Source organism: Myotis yumanensis, unplaced genomic scaffold, assembly GCF_028538775.1.
Source record: "Myotis yumanensis isolate MYYU_CA2020_CCGP unplaced genomic scaffold, mMyoYum1.0.hap1 SCAF_3, whole genome shotgun sequence".
NCBI lineage: Eukaryota > Metazoa > Chordata > Mammalia > Chiroptera > Vespertilionidae > Myotis > Myotis yumanensis.
The window spans coordinates 88,076,163-88,094,813 of record NW_027223754.1 but is presented as its reverse complement, the minus strand read 5'-3'; the positions used below and the strand labels follow the sequence as shown (position 1 = coordinate 88,094,813).

The 18,651-nt window shown below is 37.7% G+C and overlaps 1 protein-coding gene across 2 annotated transcripts in view; it reads left to right on the top strand.

Moving 5' to 3' along the window:
- KPNA3 (karyopherin subunit alpha 3) overlaps positions 1-11,372 on the top strand; it is a 115,108-nt gene extending 103,736 nt beyond the window's left edge. For both annotated transcript variants that reach the window (XM_070409087.1, XM_070409088.1), the window contains exons 11-17: positions 1,405-1,536; positions 2,790-2,918; positions 5,312-5,416; positions 5,514-5,585; positions 6,047-6,209; positions 7,655-7,749; positions 8,839-11,372. In XM_070409087.1, coding sequence (XP_070265188.1) covers positions 1,405-1,536; positions 2,790-2,918; positions 5,312-5,416; positions 5,514-5,585; positions 6,047-6,209; positions 7,655-7,749; positions 8,839-8,937 — 795 coding nt within the window. In that variant the 3' untranslated portion in view covers positions 8,938-11,372. The remainder of the gene's footprint in view (positions 1-1,404; positions 1,537-2,789; positions 2,919-5,311; positions 5,417-5,513; positions 5,586-6,046; positions 6,210-7,654; positions 7,750-8,838) is intronic.
- Positions 11,373-18,651: the final 7,279 nt, after the last annotated feature.

Below are 18,651 nucleotides of genomic sequence, written 5' to 3'. Positions count from 1 at the left end.
GTTGTAGCCTGCACATTTTGGCTATGTTATGAGTCTGTGATTTCTATTTTAATCTTATTGGCTGTTACAGCCAGACTGGGTAGTAGGCAGGCTTTCCCATAAACTTATCTGTAGATCTATGGTGGGATGGTAGATGGGGTCAGCTCTCAGGCAGAGCATCTGTCCTCCTGTTTTTGAAGTTGCAGTATTTCCATTTTTCCAGAACAAAAAGCATTTATAAATTATTGTATCACTCTTATTCCCACGTTTGTATTAGTCTTTTATCTCCAATGAAATATTTTCTTAGTCATCTTAGTTGAAGGAAGCTCATCCTCTAGTAAATGTATCAGCAAATTTTTCTGTAAAGAACATAGAAAATATTGTAGGCTTTTTGGACCACATAGTCTCTGTCCCAATAATGTGGAATAGTTTTACTAGGATATGTTACCTTTAACATATGTCACCCCCTCTCTTCTTCTATGAAGTTTCACACAAGCTTGGGGCAGGAGGTCCAGACAAGAGCTTGAATTTTAGAAGTAATTTGAAATTCGTAGTGTTCTCTTAGTAATGCTGAAAGTGTAGGCTATATGTGGCTTTATTTGCTCTTATTTATCTATATATGTTTTTGAAGAAGTGGAGAGATTTGAATGCAGGTGGCTGCTATTATTTTAGCACAAAAGAATGTCTTTAATTTAGATAAGCCTAATAGGAACATGTGTAGATTTCACATGAGATGAAACCTGTGCAATATTCCTCTGTGAAGACACCAACGAGAGCTACATATAGGCTGCTTGACTTTGAATGAATCAACAAATCTGAGCCTGATTTTTGTTTTTTATTATTTGCAAAATTAGATGCGTATAGGGCATGTTTTATACTCTGTCCTCTTTAAATGGGGACATTTTTCAAGAGCTTTGCAAGTAATTAATTTTTTCAAAATAAAATAAAAATGTAATTTTCATTGTCATTTCTTTGATTTGTTTAATATTCTGAAAAATCATTTATGTTTGAAAACCACTAATATAGAGAGATTATCTTTTTGGTCTCTTCTGGACTTAAGGCAGCATGGTATATTGGTTTCATTTTGTATATAAAGTGCTTCCTTGTGATTATTAGGTTCTCAATTTGTGGGGGCAGAGAGAATTACTTTTCTGCCTGTTTTTAAATTCATCTATCGGATATATAACTGCAGAAGTTAGGATAAAAGTTGTCCCAGACTTCTGTCTCATTTTTGTGAAAAGTGATCCTGAGGTAGGCTTTAAGAGAGAGGTACATACTACTTAATAGATTTATCAGGTAAGTAACCAGGTTCAAACATAAAATTTAATTACTTTTTATGTCACCACCCCTGAGGTCTATTATGTATTTTAAGCATTCAAACAAATACATAAACTGCTCTCTCTTTTCTTTTTTTGCTTCCTATAGATTCTTGTAGATACTGTTTGGGCTCTGTCATACCTGACAGATGGAGGTAATGAGCAGATACAGATGGTTATTGATTCAGGGGTTGTTCCATTTCTTGTGCCCCTTCTGAGTCACCAGGAAGTGAAAGTTCAAGTAAGTACTTTAAAATTTTTCTTTCTTGTATTAACAACTAGGCTTCAGTTCTGTCTATATGCACTTATCTTCCATAATTCTGCTTTTTTATGCTGAACCTGATTTTGTTGACTTCCAAATCTTTATCTCACCCAGATTCTTCGCTGAGTTTTAGACTCATTTAGCCAATTGTCCTTAAGCCCTTAGACCAGTGGTTCTCAACCTTCCTAATGCCACAACCCTTTAATACAGTTCCTCATGTTGTGGTGACCCCCAACCATAAAATTATTTTCATTGCTACTTCATAACTGTAATTTTGCTACTGTTATGAATTGTAATGTAAATATCTGATATGCAGGATGTGTTTTCATTGTTACAAATTGAACATAATTAAAGCATAGTGATTAATCACAAAAACAATATGTAATTATATATGTGTTTTCCGATGGTCTTAGGCAACCCCTGTGAAAGGGTCGTTCGACCCCCAAAGGGGTCACGACCTACAGGTTGAGAACCGCTGCCTTAGACATATGCTCTAAGAACTTAAAGCAGTCCACTGTTATTTTAACCAGACAAAAATGATAGGTATCGTTTTCTCCCATAAAACTGCTCTTCTTCCTATATCCCTTTCAGTGGACAGGAGGCATAGTCCAAGCTGGGAACCTTGATTACTCCTTTCATTCCCCCTCCATTACAAAATCCTGTCAATTCTGATTACATAGCTTCATGTCTGTCTTCTCATGTATCTAGAGCCACTTATTTAGTTCAAGACTTCTTTTCTTTCCTCCAGATAATTGCAATAGTATCCTAACTGCATTCCCTCCTCTCTCTCTCTCTCTGTCTCTCTCTCTCTCTCTCTCCAGTTTCTTCTCACTATAATTAGGTGTACATGGCTGATAGTTCTGTTCATCCCATTTCCGCCAAAGTAGCTGCTTAGATGGAAATGTTTGCCCATTCCAGGTTTTATTACAATCTTTCTGTGGTACCAGTTTAGTAATAGATAAAAACAGCTGTTAAAAATGGGCCTGTACATTTTTTATTTTAATTTTCTTTTAATTTTTGAATCTTCTGCACAATTTTCCCATATAGTTCCATTTTTCACAGGCTAGTGTTTAAAATTGTTTCTCAGTTCTGTGCAGTGCTTTGTGTAAGGATGCAATAAGTGGAAATCATTCACCCCTTGAATTTTTACATTTTCTCAGGATTATGAACAATATAGAATCCATTTCATCATAAACAAATAAATTTATAGAAAATATTTTATCCCATCCCAGACGGCAGCCCTCAGAGCAGTTGGCAACATAGTGACTGGCACCGACGAGCAGACCCAGGTTGTTCTCAACTGTGATGTCCTGTCACACTTCCCAAATCTCTTGTCACACCCAAAGGAGAAGATAAATAAAGTAAGGCATATATCCTCAGTGCATTTCTTTCTCTTTGTGTATCTCATTTTTAACTGTTCCTTTGTTTCTGTTGTTGCTATTTGATTGTGATTTTCTTCAAAATCACTGCAGTTAAGGTGAGAATTATTTCAAATTATTTCTGTAATTATTTTGTTTCAGTTTTTAATTGCTTGCTATAAGTCTCACCCTTATTACTACAGAATAAAAAATACTTTTATACTAACTAGGGTTTTTATTTAAATAAATTGAGTAGTAGCAACAGTTAGCAAATTAGTAGTTACTCAATGAGAATATATACAAAATCTCTCACTAGATGGCTGGTATCTCTTAAAAACAAATAGAGAAACCATAATTTAATCTCCCTACGAAATTAGATTGGACCTAAAGATGCGGGCCTAAGTTAAAAGATCATAAAAATTGCTTTTTTCAAGATTTCAAGCTTGAGTTACAAGCTTAATACTAATTAATTGTTAAATATGTACTTAAGTCTTTTGTGTCTGGCTTATTTCATATTGCTAATGTTTTCAAGGTTCATTCATGTTGGAGCATGTATCAAAACTTCATTTCTTTTTATCGTTGAATAAATATTCCGTTGGACATAAATACCATATTTTGTCTACCCATTCATCTATTGATAGAAACTTGTATTGTTCTTACCTTTTGGCTATTGTGAATGACATTGCTATGAATATGGGCACACTAGTATCTGTTTTAGTCCCTGCTTTCAGTTCCTTTGGGTATATAACTAGATTTGCCAAGTCATGTGATAATTCTATGTTTAGCTTTTTGAGAAACTGCCAAACCGGTTTCCATAGTGGCTGTACCATTTTACATTTCCACAAGCAATGATAAGGGTTATTGTTATTGTTGCTGTTGTTGTTATTGCCAACCTAGTGGTATGAGCTGATGTCTCATGATTTTGATTTGTATTTAGTTTAATGCAGTTTTAGCTGCCTGAAATGTCAGCATCCCCCAAGCCAGTATAATTAATCATTTCTTCTATCATAGCTATATGTATGTAGTTGCTTGACTATAACAGTTGGATTCTCATAGAAAAGTATGTTATCAGAAATCTCATTTTATAGATGAAGGGAAAGAAACCAGAGTTTCTTAGACTCTGGGCCAATATTTTTGTTTCAAAATTTTCAACAATATGTGTGATTTTTATAGCTAAATGTATTCCATAATTGAAAACAGAGCTGAGAAGTGAGGAAGCCAGACAGCAATGGGTGGAGAGAAGTTTCAGCCTAGGATTCAATATGCTCTAAGTGAAGGAAGGTATCATGGGGGAAAGAAAAAGGGCTCACATAGATACTCACTCAGCTTCAGCAAGTAGTTGCTTCAAAATTTTTCAGCTAGAGCGTTTGTGTTATTTGCATCTTGGGACCATTGTGGGACCTTAGAGGTAGAATTTACCAACTTGGTTTTATTCCCTCAACATTTTGGTTAGAAAATTTTCCAACATACGAGACTTCAGCCCTAACCGGTTTGGCTCAGTGGATAGAGCGTCAGCCTGCGGACTGAAGGGTCCCAGGTTAGATTCCGGTCAAGGGCTTGTACCTTGGTTGCAGGCACATCCCCATTGGGGGGTGTGCAGGAGGCAGCTGATTGATGTTTCTCTCTCATCGATGTTTCTAACTCTCTATCCCTCTCCCTTCCTCTCTGTAAAAAAATCAATAAAATATATATTTTTTTAAAAATCAATAAAATATATTTTTTTTAAAAAGACTTTTCAACAATATTGTAATGAACACTCATGTACTCTAAACACTGATTGGATGGCAAAACAAATTTATAATTAAGTCTTAATTGCAGAGGAGGGAGAAGGTACACATTTGACACTAAAATTACAATAAACCTGTTGGTTCATGACTTGTAAATCCTTAAGGCTGCAATAAGATCAGTTATAAAGACCCATCCTAGCCTAGTTAGATGTTGATTTCTATTGTGTAAGTAAATAGTTTTATAATAAAGCAACTCACCTTTCTTAGAATGCGTTTTAACAAAATATTAGGAAATTCAGTTATTTATTTATCATCTGTCTTTTAGAGGGAGCTCATGCACCAAAAATGTAATAAGCTGCATGAGTAAAGTTTTTTTTCTATTCTCTGCCATGTCACCATTGTCCAAAATAGTTTCTAGCTTATGGTAGGTGGCATATGTTTTATTGAATGGATAAATGCTAGGTAATGGGGCCCAATAGAAATTTCCTTATAGCTTATTTAAATTGGGAGATTCTGTATAACCTAATCACTTTTAGATGCTTTCCCCTTTATGCAACTCAGGTGATTTTCTTATGTATGTAAACTACATTAAAATAACAATATAAACACATTAAAGATACAATTTTTCAAATAAAGATGCCCTGTATTTTATTCAACTGTATTTTATAGGAAGCAGTGTGGTTCCTTTCCAACATAACAGCAGGCAACCAACAACAAGTTCAAGCTGTAATAGATGCTGGATTAATCCCTATGATTATTCATCAGCTTGCTAAGGTCAGTCATACTATGAGTTCATCATGTATGTTAATATCTTATAACCAAGACATTTTTAATAAAAAATTCATTTTATCATTTCTTTTTTAATCTTCAGGGGGACTTTGGAACACAAAAAGAAGCTGCTTGGGCAATTAGCAACTTAACAATAAGTGGCAGAAAAGATCAAGTGAGTTTGGAGAAACTGTTATGATTGTTAATATTGGAAAGTATACTGCTGTATCATGATTAGGAATTACTGATTGGCCCTAACCAGTTTGGCTCAGTGGATAGAGCATCGGCCTGTGGACTCAAGGGTCCTGGGTTTGATTCCGGTCAAGGGCTCGTACCTTGGTTGCAGGCTCCTCCCCGGCCTGTCAGGGCTCTAGTCAGGGCTTGTGCAGGAGGCAACCAATCGATGTGTTTCTCTCACATTGATATTTCTCTCTGTCTTTCCCTCTGTCTTTCACTCTCTCTCTCTCTAAAAATCAATGGAAAAATATCCTTGGTTGAGGATTAAAAAAAAAAAATTAAAAGAACAATAAAATAAATAAAAAAGAATTATTGATTGTTTATAAACCCTGTACTGTGTTCTTTTGAGGAAAAGATAATTATGTAAATAAAAATATTTTTCCTTTTTTTTATGTCTAGGTTGAGTACCTTGTACAGCAGAATGTAATACCACCGTTCTGTAATTTACTGTCAGTAAAAGATTCTCAAGTTGTTCAGGTGGTTCTAGATGGTCTGAAAAACATTCTGATAATGGCTGGTGATGAAGCAAGCACAATAGCTGAAATAATAGAAGAATGTGGAGGTAAGGGTGGATTTACTAAAGAAAAATAGTTGAGCCATGGAACTCTGAAACATTAGTTCCTTAAAAGACAACTAATTAGAAAGAAAACTTAGGATACATTGCTGTTACATCATTGGAATATGTTGCTGTTCTTTATTCACAATATTAGCATTCCAAGAGGATTTTCCAGGAAACAGTCCATACTCTGGAAAAACTGGTTGTGATGGTCACTCCATAACCTTCCTAGAGATTCACATTGTTTTTTTAGGAAACACAAATACTCCTCTTAAAGTCACAGTGTTGACACATTAGACTGGAAGTATTTTTTTAATAACAAGAAGAAATTATTCTAGAAATTAAGGAGTCTTGTCAGTGGTCATAGAAGTATAATCTATGTATATAAAAGCATAAGCACTTGTTATGACTGGACGACCAGCTGGTAGCTATGACGTGCACTGACCACCAGGGGCAGGTGCTCAATGCAAGAGCTGCCCCCTGGTGGTCAGTGCACTCCCACAGCCAACCTGCAGCTGGCCAGCCTCCCGCGGTCCCTCCCTGGCTGGCCTGCCCCGATCGGCCACAATAGGCCCCGAACACCAGCCAGGCTGAGGGACCCTACCTGTGCATGAATTCGTGCACCAGGTCTCTAGTTAGTTATAAAAGCATAATTAGCAAGTCAAGGTGCAGATTCAGTCCCCCATCGGGGCACATTTAAGAATCAACTAATGAATGCATAAATAAGTAGAACAAATCGATGTATGTTTTTCTTTCTCTCTCTCCCCTCCTCCTGCTCTCTTTAAAAAAAAAATCAAAATAGATTTGTGCACCTGATATGTGGAGTAAATATATTGGGAATATAAATGAAGGCCTTGTACAGTTACTATTCTGAAAAATTATTTCCAAAGTTCGTTGTGACCATAGGATATAAGCCCCTATTCATTTTTTAAAAGAAAATACTTCAAAATTTAAAGATTTATTTCTTATTTTTCTCGGTTAATCCCTAAGTTTCTGAAAACTTATTTTTTGTAGTTATATAAAAGTAGTAACGTTTGGAAAACAAAGAAAAAGATAAAAATTATTATATGGGACTGTATGATTATATTAAAGCAATCCGGGAAGATCTTGGTTCTGGTTCTGGCACTAACATGCCACACAACCTGAAGTAAATGCTTTTACATCTGTGTGCCACAGCTGCCTCATCTATTAGATGGAGTGTTCAGATGTTTTTATAACTGCCTGCCTTAAGGACCAGGGTACCTCAAGGGCTTCTAAAGAGGAAGAAATTAGTGGGATACTGGTCCTCCAACCAGAGCACTTCAAGTTTTTATCTGTTTTTTAGAAAAACTGTTATCTTTGGGGGGCTGTGGGAAAGTGGTCTGAATTCTTTAGGAATTTTCATGATTAAAATGAGCACAGTTAATTTTATTACATCTGCTTAATTATTATCTGCTTAATTGGGGGGGTAGGTTTGGAGAAAATTGAAGCTTTACAACAACATGAAAATGAAGACATATATAAATTAGCATTTGAAATCATAGATCAGTATTTCTCTGGCGATGATGTAAGTATATATTAAAGTATGGTATGTCTGCATGCACATTAAAACCTATCTATATATAAAAGGCTAAATGACTGACTGTATGTCCATCCGACCAACCAACCGGTACATATGATGCTCACTGGCAATTTAAAAATAAACGTTGACTCGCGCATGCACGATACATATACTAGTAAAGCTCTCGCTGGCGCCAATCTAGACAGAATAGGACTATTCCTACCTGAACCCATTTTCAGACATGGTCAGTTATATGTTGCTTTTTCTCGAGTTCGAAAAGTATGTGACAAAGTTAAAGTTGTAAATACTTCATCACAAGGGAAATTAGTCAAGCACTCTGAAAGTGTTTTTACTCTTAATGTGGTATACAGGGAGATATTAGAAGAAGTTTAATCAATTTATTATCGTTTTTATATCATGTCTTTGTTGTTATATCATGTTATTGTTTATTTATTAATCAATTTATATATTACTTTCGTATACATTTTACTAATTTTCTTTCATCTCTGACACTTCTATTATAGAAAAAGGGCGAATAGCAATATTAACATATTTCTTATAATTAATTTCCTCTCAGTGTGCATGAATCTGTGCACTGGGCCTCTAATACATATATAAATTTACTAAGAGTTTTTCTTTTATTATTATGAATTAAGTTATACTATATTTCTATCAGATACTCCTGAGGTTGTATTTTTCCAGTTATTTATAAAACTCTAAATTAAAAAAATTAATGATTATTTTCCACCAATCTGTTTTCTTAAATACTATGTCTGAAACTTCATTATAGTAAATTTATAAAAACAGTTCTTGTTGCATTTGTAATCTGTTAAATGGGAAGAGATAGTAATTATAGAAATTAGGTATGTTTAGATAGGTATAATAAATCTAAAGCTACGGGAACTTAAGAGCAAGTCAATTTTTAAATATGTGTTCAATTTTATATTGTTAAAGTTCTTAATAATATTATTGATAAATATTTTTAGGTGGTTAAAACATCTGTACAGAATTTTCTCTTAAGAAGTAAATCAGTTCTGCTTATACCATAATGTATAGTATCTTAATATAATCAGGATTTTTTCTTGCTTTTTATAGATTGATGAAGATCCTAGCCTCATTCCTGAAGCAACACAAGGAGGTACTTACAATTTTGACCCGACAGCCAACCTTCAAACAAAAGAATTTAATTTTTGAGTTCAATTGAGTGCAGCATCTTTCCCACATTCAGTATGAAGCACCACCAGATGGCTACCAAATGAGAAGAACAACAAAAGGCTCCGAAACACAAATGCCTCTTCGTTTTGATGCTTCTAAAGCAAGCCATGTCTCAGTCACTTTGCAGTTGCCAAAAGTCACTATCACATGGACTGTAAATGCATATGCATGATTTCCTAAACTGTTTTAGAATTCTCCTTAACAATTTCAACTACCCTATTATTCCCTGTTCCCTGGTGCCACACGCTGACAACTGCAATCTCCAGTTTAGAATATTCCATAGTGGTGGCACGTCAGCTGTCCACTTGATATTCCTTTGGAAAATGGTGCGCTGTGGATCAAGACACTTTGGTATGATGTATATACACGTTGGAAGACTTTAAAGAGGTGCAGCCTGATCTGAGCCTCCATCATTGTCCTCCACAAACATATTTTCATATTCTTTATGTGGAAAAATAGATTTTAAAGTACAAGCCAAATGATTTTCATTGGTGGAACTGACACACAAAAAGTAACTTAAAAAAAGAAATTATTGATTAAACAGATAAGTTTTGAAAAACTGTACTTCATCTACCAGTAATTGATGTGTTTGTTATCTGCCTCAGAAGCCAGGGTTGGAGGAAGAACTTTAGCTATGGATGGCTTTCGCCATTATACCTAATTTTTGAGAACAGCAAGCCCTATTTGACCACTTACTTCAGCCTGTGTGTTCCTGCTGTTTTGAAGTAATCAAATGCTGTGCATGGTATTTTACCTGAGCTGCAACCTGTTATGGACTTGAACTTCTGTTTAAGTTGAAAGCAAGAGTCCCTGACTATAAAGAAAAAAACAAAGGTCTAAAGTACACATTGGTGGTGTTAAAAAAGAAAATCTTGCTTTTAGCTTTCAGGAGTTAATATTTTCATTTTCAATTGATAATTGAATATGGTTGATTTGTATTGGGTTTAAACTGTGGAGCTTTCATGTTTACTGTAATTTAGTCTTAAAACATTTTTTACTTAGTAACCAGTGCTTTTGATAATGTGGTTGGCAACAGACCAGCAACTATTAAGGAGTGTCATCAAACTTCATTCTTTGAGTATTGGGAAAGTTAATTCAGATCTTACTCTAAGCATATTCACATATTAAAAGATTCAGACACGATCTGTGTAGAAGAATAATCTGCAGTTATTTAACATAAACCTGATTTGCAGTGATCTTTAAGTCCTTGTGGAAAATATGGTATTACTATACCAGTCACTGCTTTTAGTAAATTGTTTGACCCCATTATTAATGAAAAAATATGAATTTGAATTTTTAAAACTGAATAATTTGTGCTATCACCTAAATGGTTTTATTGCTGTTGTTTACTGGGTATTGATTTTCAATGCATTGATGTGAAGAGATAGAAAACCTAAACTAATTTAGTTATCCAATGGGGGGGGGTGTATATTTACTGTGATGAAGATGAAATAGATGCCATCAGAACTTTGTGAATCAGCTGGGGTGTTTTCACTGGTAAGCAACACATAGCAGGCGTGCATTCATTACAAATATATGTATCTGCCAAGGTGGAGCCACTTTAAAGAGTGAATTTTGTCTTGTATCTAAAGTGGATACAAGCGTATGTTTAAACTGCAAGATTTTTACTTGCTAGAGAATCTGTTTTAATATAGTGGTTTCGCCTCTGATTATTTATAGGTTTTATAAATTTTAAAATCAATTTCTCTTTAAGGTGGCTCAGACTTTTCAACTCTTGTGCACATAAAATTGAGTTGAAGTTCATTGTGCCTTTTTTCTTTATCCAAATTTTGAGTTAAAGCTTCATATGGTAACTGCATCCTGTTCAGACACTGTAGTCTAAATTTTTGAAAATGTGTGGTGTTCCCTACAAGTAGGAAATAACAGAGTCAAAGCTAATTAAGGTCACAAATTTCGGTGAAACCCTTAAAGTCCAAATCTTCTTGATATTGTGAATTGTACCCCTTCCAGTTTAGTTTCTCCTGGACTTTCCATACTTACTGACAGTTACCTTTTAAATTTTGCACACATTGAGATTAAATTGGGCCTCCATTGTGCCGATTCCTGTTTCCTCTTGTGTTTTAAGTGCAAACTAACATAAGTGAACATTAGCATCAAGTAGTGCAACGTATGTATGCATTTGCTTGATTCAATTTGTTGTGACCTTATCAGTTTTGAATTGGAATTGCGCCATTTCGTTGATAAAGAAAGCTAAGTATATTGTTGCACTTTTAAGTTTTCAAAACAGTGTTGAAAAATTGCATTGTTTTTATTTTTTTTAAACTCAGTTAAAAGACTAAACTGTTCTTTCAAAAGAGGCATCTAAATGTGTTCCTAATTTTGTATATGGGCTTAGGTTTTGTAACCAATAAAAAAAAGCTGCTATCAAATACGATAAAACATTGAAGAACTTATTCTAAAAGTATCTTCATTTTCTAGTTTTGTTTCCTGCATGGTTAAATTAAATTTGGAACTATTTTTCAAACATCAACCACAGTGGAGGTGAATTATGACTTACTCTTTCATTGTATTTTATCTCCTTTCAACTGTGATAAACAAGACCAGTAACAATCCTAGATTTAAGAGTATTTTGTGACAAATAGGTACCAAAATCTTTATTAATTTCCTAAGGTGCCATAACAAAGGAGCTCAAACAAGATGGCTTCAAACAATAGAAACTTATGTTTGCACAGTTCTGGAGGCTAGCAGTTTGAAGTCAAGGTGATGGCTGGGCTCGCTCTCTCTAGGCTCCAGGGAGGATCCTTCCTTGCCTGTTCCTGGCTTCTGGTGGTTGTTGGCTTCTTGGGCTTATAGCTGCTTCACTCCAGTCTCTGCTTTCATCATTAACATGGCCTTCCTCTACATATCTCAGGTTTAAATACCATAACTTAAAGAAAGATCATTTGAAATTTTTAACCTGTTAAATATAGGTGGTATCTTTAAATGAAATTTTGGATTAATTAAAAGAACAAAGGAACAGCGAAATTGTGTGTATACAAGTATTTTTACTTTTGTAAAATGCAACTTCAGATTATTTATGAAGGAAGGCAGTGTTTAAGTAAGTAAATGTGATTGTAGTATTCCTATAGAATTTGCCATAATTTCCTTCAGAAGAGTTGTCCTTTTCAGGGGATTAATTATCTAATTACTGCAGGTGAAAATTTATGAATGTCAGTTGTCTTATAGTGATGGCTATGAATTTTTTAACCTAGTTGAACTGGAGGGTTTTAATTAAATCTATTTGGAGGAAGGAAGTATAGTATAATTTCTGTACATTAAGCTGTAAGTCTTAAGGCATATAAACCAAGGAGTACTTTGTGTAACCCATCACTCATTTGTCTGAAGTTTAAAAGGAACTCTTCATGTAAATCTTGTACTTTATTAGCTGAAAAAATAGTGGTAGAATGATTCTCAAAAAGTATTATATAGAGAAGGGGATATATAGATTTAGATAAATAAATAGAGATAATGGGGCTCAGTACAATATCAAGAGAAAGTGTTTGGGAAAGGGGATGCAATATTTTCACATTCTTAGTCTTTTTTATTTGCCCATGAAATCTCTCAGCAAACTTTGGCCTAAATCAGGGTGTCGCAAACCCTGAACTATTTTAGGCTGGATAATTCTTCGTTGTGGGGGACTGCCCTGTGCATTATAAGATATTTAGCAGCATCCTTAGGTTCTACTGACTAGATGTCGGTAGCACCTCTCCACTCCCCAGTCTTAACAAAAATGTCTACGGGCATTGCCAGATGTCCTCTGGGGGTCTAAATTGCCCTTGGTGTGAACCATTAGCTTGAAGCAATTCCTGTACAAAACTCCACTCAAATTAGACAGCCTAAGTCATGCCTTTTTGTTTTATGAACAGTCCCATCTTTCCTCAAGTGCAGAAGACAGAGAGAGGAGACAAAAATGTGCCTTGTCTTCTCAGTTTCAAGAGAGATCAGGGCCAGCCCTAACCATATTTCCCAAATCCCTCATCCGTGGGAACTCCTGGTAGTATTGAGCCTCATCCATTGCAAAGGACTTGGGGTAGAAATGGGAATAGGGGGTAACTAGTTACCCATAAACTTATTCTGTAGCTAAAAACCAAGACATGTGAAGACTGTTGATTGACTACAGTCTTCCCAGCACTGTCTTGGAACAGTGGTTTTCAGACATTTTTAGTTGGAAGTTCTTTAAGTTCTCTGGGAAAGCTCAGTTGGACCAGAAAAATCTCAGCATACTTGGAAAAACATTTTTTGAAGCATTATGAGAGAGTGGCTTCATCAGGAAACTTGTAAGTTAATTAAAAATGATTAAATGCAACCGTAACCGCCCGGCCGGAATAGCTCTGGTTGAGCGTCAACCTGTGAATCAGTAGGTCACGGTTCGATTCCCGGTCAGGTCACATACCCGGGTTGTAGGCCCAGTCCCCAGTGTGGGGCATGCAGGAGGAAGCCGACCATTGATTCTCACCATTGATGTTTCTATCTCTCCCTCTGCCTTCTTCTCTGAAATCAATAAAAATATATTTAATAAATAAATAAATAAAAGCAGCCCTAGCTGGTTTTTCTCAGTGGTTAGAGCGTCAGCCCATGGACTCTCGGGTCTCTGGTTGGATTCCCTGTCAAGAGCACACATACCTGGGTTGTAGGCTCAGTCCCCAGCCCTAGTTGGGCACGTGTGGGAGGCAACCAATTGATGTATCTCTTATATTCAATGTTTCTCTCTGTCTCTCTTCCCCCTCCCTTCCACTCTCTCTAAAAACCAATGGAAAAAACACCCCAGGGTGAGGATTAATAAAAATAGACTGGATAGATAGATAGATAGATAGATAGATAAAATAAGATTAAAAGCAGAGGTACCATATCTGAGCCAGACTATAAAGGATGTGTTTCCTGCAGGAATTTCTTCTACAACATCCCTCTTCTCTACCCTAACCAATTACCATCCACTTGGTTGGGTAATTTTGTTTTTTTCAAACTGGTACCTGAAAATAAATTGGGCCTTGTTCTAAGTAATATGTGAAGACTTGGCATAAGACTCACGGGACAGCAGTTTTACCTTACCTGATGGTAAGTGAAACAGTTTTATGGTAATACAAGTTTAAGAGTTACAGAGTCAAGGACACATTTTGCATAACATTTTCAAGATAAAAGCAGATTTTTGAGGCATGCCATTTTATGGAGAGATCCCTGCAGGAGCAAGTCACGGGTCTGAGAAGCAAATGATGAGGCACTCACCCCAGGGGAGCCTCTTCTTTGTTGAATCGGTTTAGTTGTTACCAAGTCTTCTTAATATTGAACAGAGTCACCTCTCTGAAATGGCCATCATTATAAATTAACTACTCACGGTTCAGAGTAGATGTTTTGCTGTTCCCAGATAGCAGAAGACAGATTGGTTTTTATCGGCTCTCTTCCTCAACCTTAACGCCCATGCCTTTCCCCATCCTGATTATAGTCATTCCTGGATCTGCTTCCTGTCCGCTTCATGCATTCCAACAACCCTAAGAACTGAGCGTGATGTGGCTAGTTTCTGGGTACAATGGATGGGAATATTCCATTATCTGGACACAATTCTATTAATGTGAAGGAGAATGTTTCAGTTATTTTACCAGCTTCATCATAATTAGATTTGTGATCAAGTAAGCCTGGGCTCCCTTTGTCATCAACTCTCTGACCACTCAGTAGTTAGGCATTTACACTTTCAAACCTAAATATGAGAAGTTATAAATGTCCTACTGATTTTAGCCTAGTTTTCCTAATAACAACATCAGATTCTTTTATCAATTGTATCCTTTCCATGTCTTTAGTCTTTTATAAATAACTAGAGGCCTGGTGCACGAAATTCGTGCACTGGGGATGGGTGGGGGGTCCCTTAGCCCAGCATGTGCCCTCTTGCAGTCCGGGACCCCTCCCTTGTTACTGCCCACCTGCTTGCTGCTTCCTACCGCTTGGCTTGCTGCTCCTTAGTGCTGCCATGAAGGCCTTGGGTCTGCTGGGTGCCGGGTCTGCGGGTTTGTATCTCTGATACCCCCAGCAGCCCCAGCAGCCCCAGCACCACCTAAATAACTTAAGGGAAACTTTATTTAGTCTTCTTTTAAAAGCAATCTAGTTTAAAAATGAGTTGCAGTTAAGACAGAACAAAGAACATGGTACCTAAGAGTGAGATAGACTGACAGAGGAGAGGCTGGGCACTGGTCAGGGGCTTACATGCCAACTGTTCTCCACCTGGGAAATGATGTAAAATCGGTTTCTTTAGTTTTCTGCTTAATGGTCTTCTCCAGCACTGAGGTCAGAGCAGCCGCCTTCCAGCCCCCAGGCTGCTTCTCAGAGTCGAAAATTTCGCCATAGGCCTCTGCCTAGGACAGGACCTCTGCACCCCCAGGGTGCATAAACACACAGGGCTTCCATCGGGCTCCGCTGATCCCAGGGCCGGGAGGCCTCTGGGTTCCGCTGATCCCAGGGCCCTGAGGCCTCTCGGCTCCGCTGATCCCGGGGCAGGGAGGCCTCTCAGCTCCACTGATCCCAGGGCCCGGAGGCCTCTCTGCTCTGTAGTTTCAGGGCTGTTTGGCTTCGCTCTACCGCTTGGAGCCTGAGTATGCAGATTAACCACCATCTTTTAGCTTCTATAATTGAAACATTGTATCTTTTGGAGCTGTTGCTTCAGGAGCTCAGAGCCCCGCAGCTGCAGGCGGGAACCTTGGTTTCCTCTATCGCTGCGTCAACCAAGCATCCTGTTCTCAGCTGCCTGGCTGCCAGCCACCATCTTGGCTGACAGTTAATTTGCATATACTCACTGATTAGCCAATGAAAAGGGTAGCGGTCGTACGCCAATTACCATGTTTCTCTTTTATTAGTGTAGATAATTTTGACTAAGCTTGTAGAAACATTCAAGTATTTCTTGAACACCATATCCCATGCCAGGTACTACGCTAGGGCACAAGATGTTTACATACACAAATGAAAGTTATGACAAATGTTAGGGGAAAAAAGCTATACAATGCTATAAAATAGGGGGAACTGGCCTAGTTAGGAAGGTAATAATCAGGCTGGCAGTGAGCCCTTATTAAGTGCCAGCCACCGGTATGGGCACTTTAGAAGTACCAACCAATCCTTTCAACAATTCTGTGAAGGTTGTTACCAGGCAGAGAGAAGTTTTCTCAGAATGACACAGCTGATGATGGTGAAGAAAAAGCAGTTCAGTGGGCACAGTCACTGGGAATGCTTTCTGGCAGAGGAGACAGGCTGTACAAAGGCCAACTAGGAAGCACCATGGGGAGTTCAGGAAATGAAAGAAAGCAAGTATCACTACAGCAAAAATAATGGAGAAGATTACTGGGAGCAAGGGAGGGCTAAAGAGTAAGTAGCAGTCAGCCCCCACAGCCTGGTAAGTCACATAAAGGATTTTGGTATTCTACGAGCAATGGTAGATATTATTTAAGAAGAGTGATGATAGAAGAATTGTCTTTAATAAAATCACTGGCTGGTAAGATAAGAACAGGAAATGTGCTCTGTGTTTAGTGATGTGTAGAGATCACATTAGTGAGAGTAAAGCACTGAACACTTGGAGTGCGGGTGAATTTCCCGCCAAAATATAAGATGGCTCTGTCTTTTGGTTTTGTTCCATCCACCAAAAGGGTGGATTACAAACAAATATTTGGTAATACGCAGTTACAATCGGCCCGAGTTTACACGTTTCCCGCACTCCACCGCAAATCTATATGAACCGAGTTAAAGACGGCTCCCGCGGAGTATTCGCAATTCACGCGAGCCGACTTAACTCGTTTCCCGCACTCCAAGTGTGAAGCAAGAGATGGTGAACAGCTTGGTCCATAAAGTGAATGGTATCAAGAGATACTTAGCAACTAAATAGACAGGAATTGACAATGCCTTGGATCTGGAGTTTGGGGAGAGGGAAGTATCAAAGATGATTTATAGGTTTCTGGATGGCCATAATGGATAAATGGAAGTAGCATAAGAAAGAGAACACTGGAAGAGACCCACAGGGGATAGAAGCGATTTCATTCACAAGCTTTTTTGTAACACTGTCAAGTAGGGCAGTTGGAAATACTGGTCTGGAGCCCAGAGAGGGCCAGGCTAGACATTTGAATCCTCTGCCTATTTCTGGTAGTTATGAAAGCAGGGGGTAAGGATGAGACTGTCTTGGTTCAGCATTTGGAGTGAGGACAGGGTTTGGGACTAATTACTGTGGAGTTCCAACATCCCACGGGGATGCCTTGGAGGGTGAGGTTGCAGGTCACTGGTCACCTTACAGCTGCATCACTGCAGTAAAGAAGGTGGAAACTAGAGTAGGAAGGACTAAAGATCAAGAACAGAATGTGAAAAGGGTAAATCTAATTAGTTTCTTGGGTTTTTATTTTACTCTGAAGGGGAGTGCAGGGTAGTCACTGAAGAGTGATATAGGGTAGTGGGTGGGGAAATCCAGTTGAGAAAGATGTTGAATATACAAAAAAGGGATCATAAGTTTTCTAAGTTAACAGAAATGACCATACTCCTTCTGGCATCAGTTACCTAATAGATGCAAGGGACACAACAGTAAACAAGCCAGACTCAACCCCTGGCCTTGTGGGGCATATATTCTAATGGCAAGAGACTAGCAATAAATGTGTAAATAAATAAGATGATTTTATCTGCTATATAAAAAGTGATATAGGGGCCCGGCCCGCATGGCTCAGCGGTTGACCTATAAACCAGGAGGTCACACAGTTCCCAGTGGGGGCACATGCCCGGGTTGTGGGCTCGATCACCAGTGGGGGACATGCAGAAGGCAGCCAATCAATGATTCTCACCATTGATGTTTCTATCTCTCCCTCTCCCTTCCTCTCTGAAATCAATAAAAATATTTTTTAAAAATATAAATAAACTAGAGGCCTGATGCACGAAGATTCGTGCAAGAATGGGAGTTCCTTCCCCTGGCTGCCGGAACCACCTTTGCTCCGGCCGGGAGCCGCCTTCCCGCTTTCCCGCCCTCAGCTGCTCAGAAGCTCTGAGCAGCTGGGGCGGTGCGGAACATCTGTGTCGTTGCCAAAGTGTCCCACCCCCGACCACTTGGCACCTGCATATGCAAATTAACCCACCATCTTTGTTGGGTTAGTTTGCATAATCACTCCTGATTGGCTGGTGGGTGTCAAAAAGGTATGGTCAATTTGCATCTTTCTCTTTTATTAGTGTAGATAAAAAATGATATAGGGAGTAACTAGAGGAGAAAGTTACTGAACTTGTGTTCAGTCCCAGAAGTATGTTTTTGATTGTGGTAAAACACACATAACAAAAAACGTATCATCTTAACCATTTTTAAGTGTACAGTGCAGTATGTTGAGTATTTTTACATTGTGAACCAACACTCCAGAACCTTTTCATCTTGCAAAACTGAAACTCTATAGCCATTAAACAATTACCTTTCTCCCCAGTCACTGGCAATCACCATTCTATTTTCTAGGAATGTGACTACTTTAGATACCTCATTAAATGTGACTTTTTTTGTGACTAGCTTATTTCACTTAGCATAATGTCCTCAAGGCACTTCCATGTAGTAGCATGTGTCAGAATTTCATTCCTTTTTATGGCTGAATAATATTCCATTGTGTGTATATACCACATTTTAAAACAACAAATCTTTTTAGCATAAGTGCCCTAGTGATACTTTAGTATAAATATACACTTTAAAAGTAATCCCTTTTTAATCTGAAA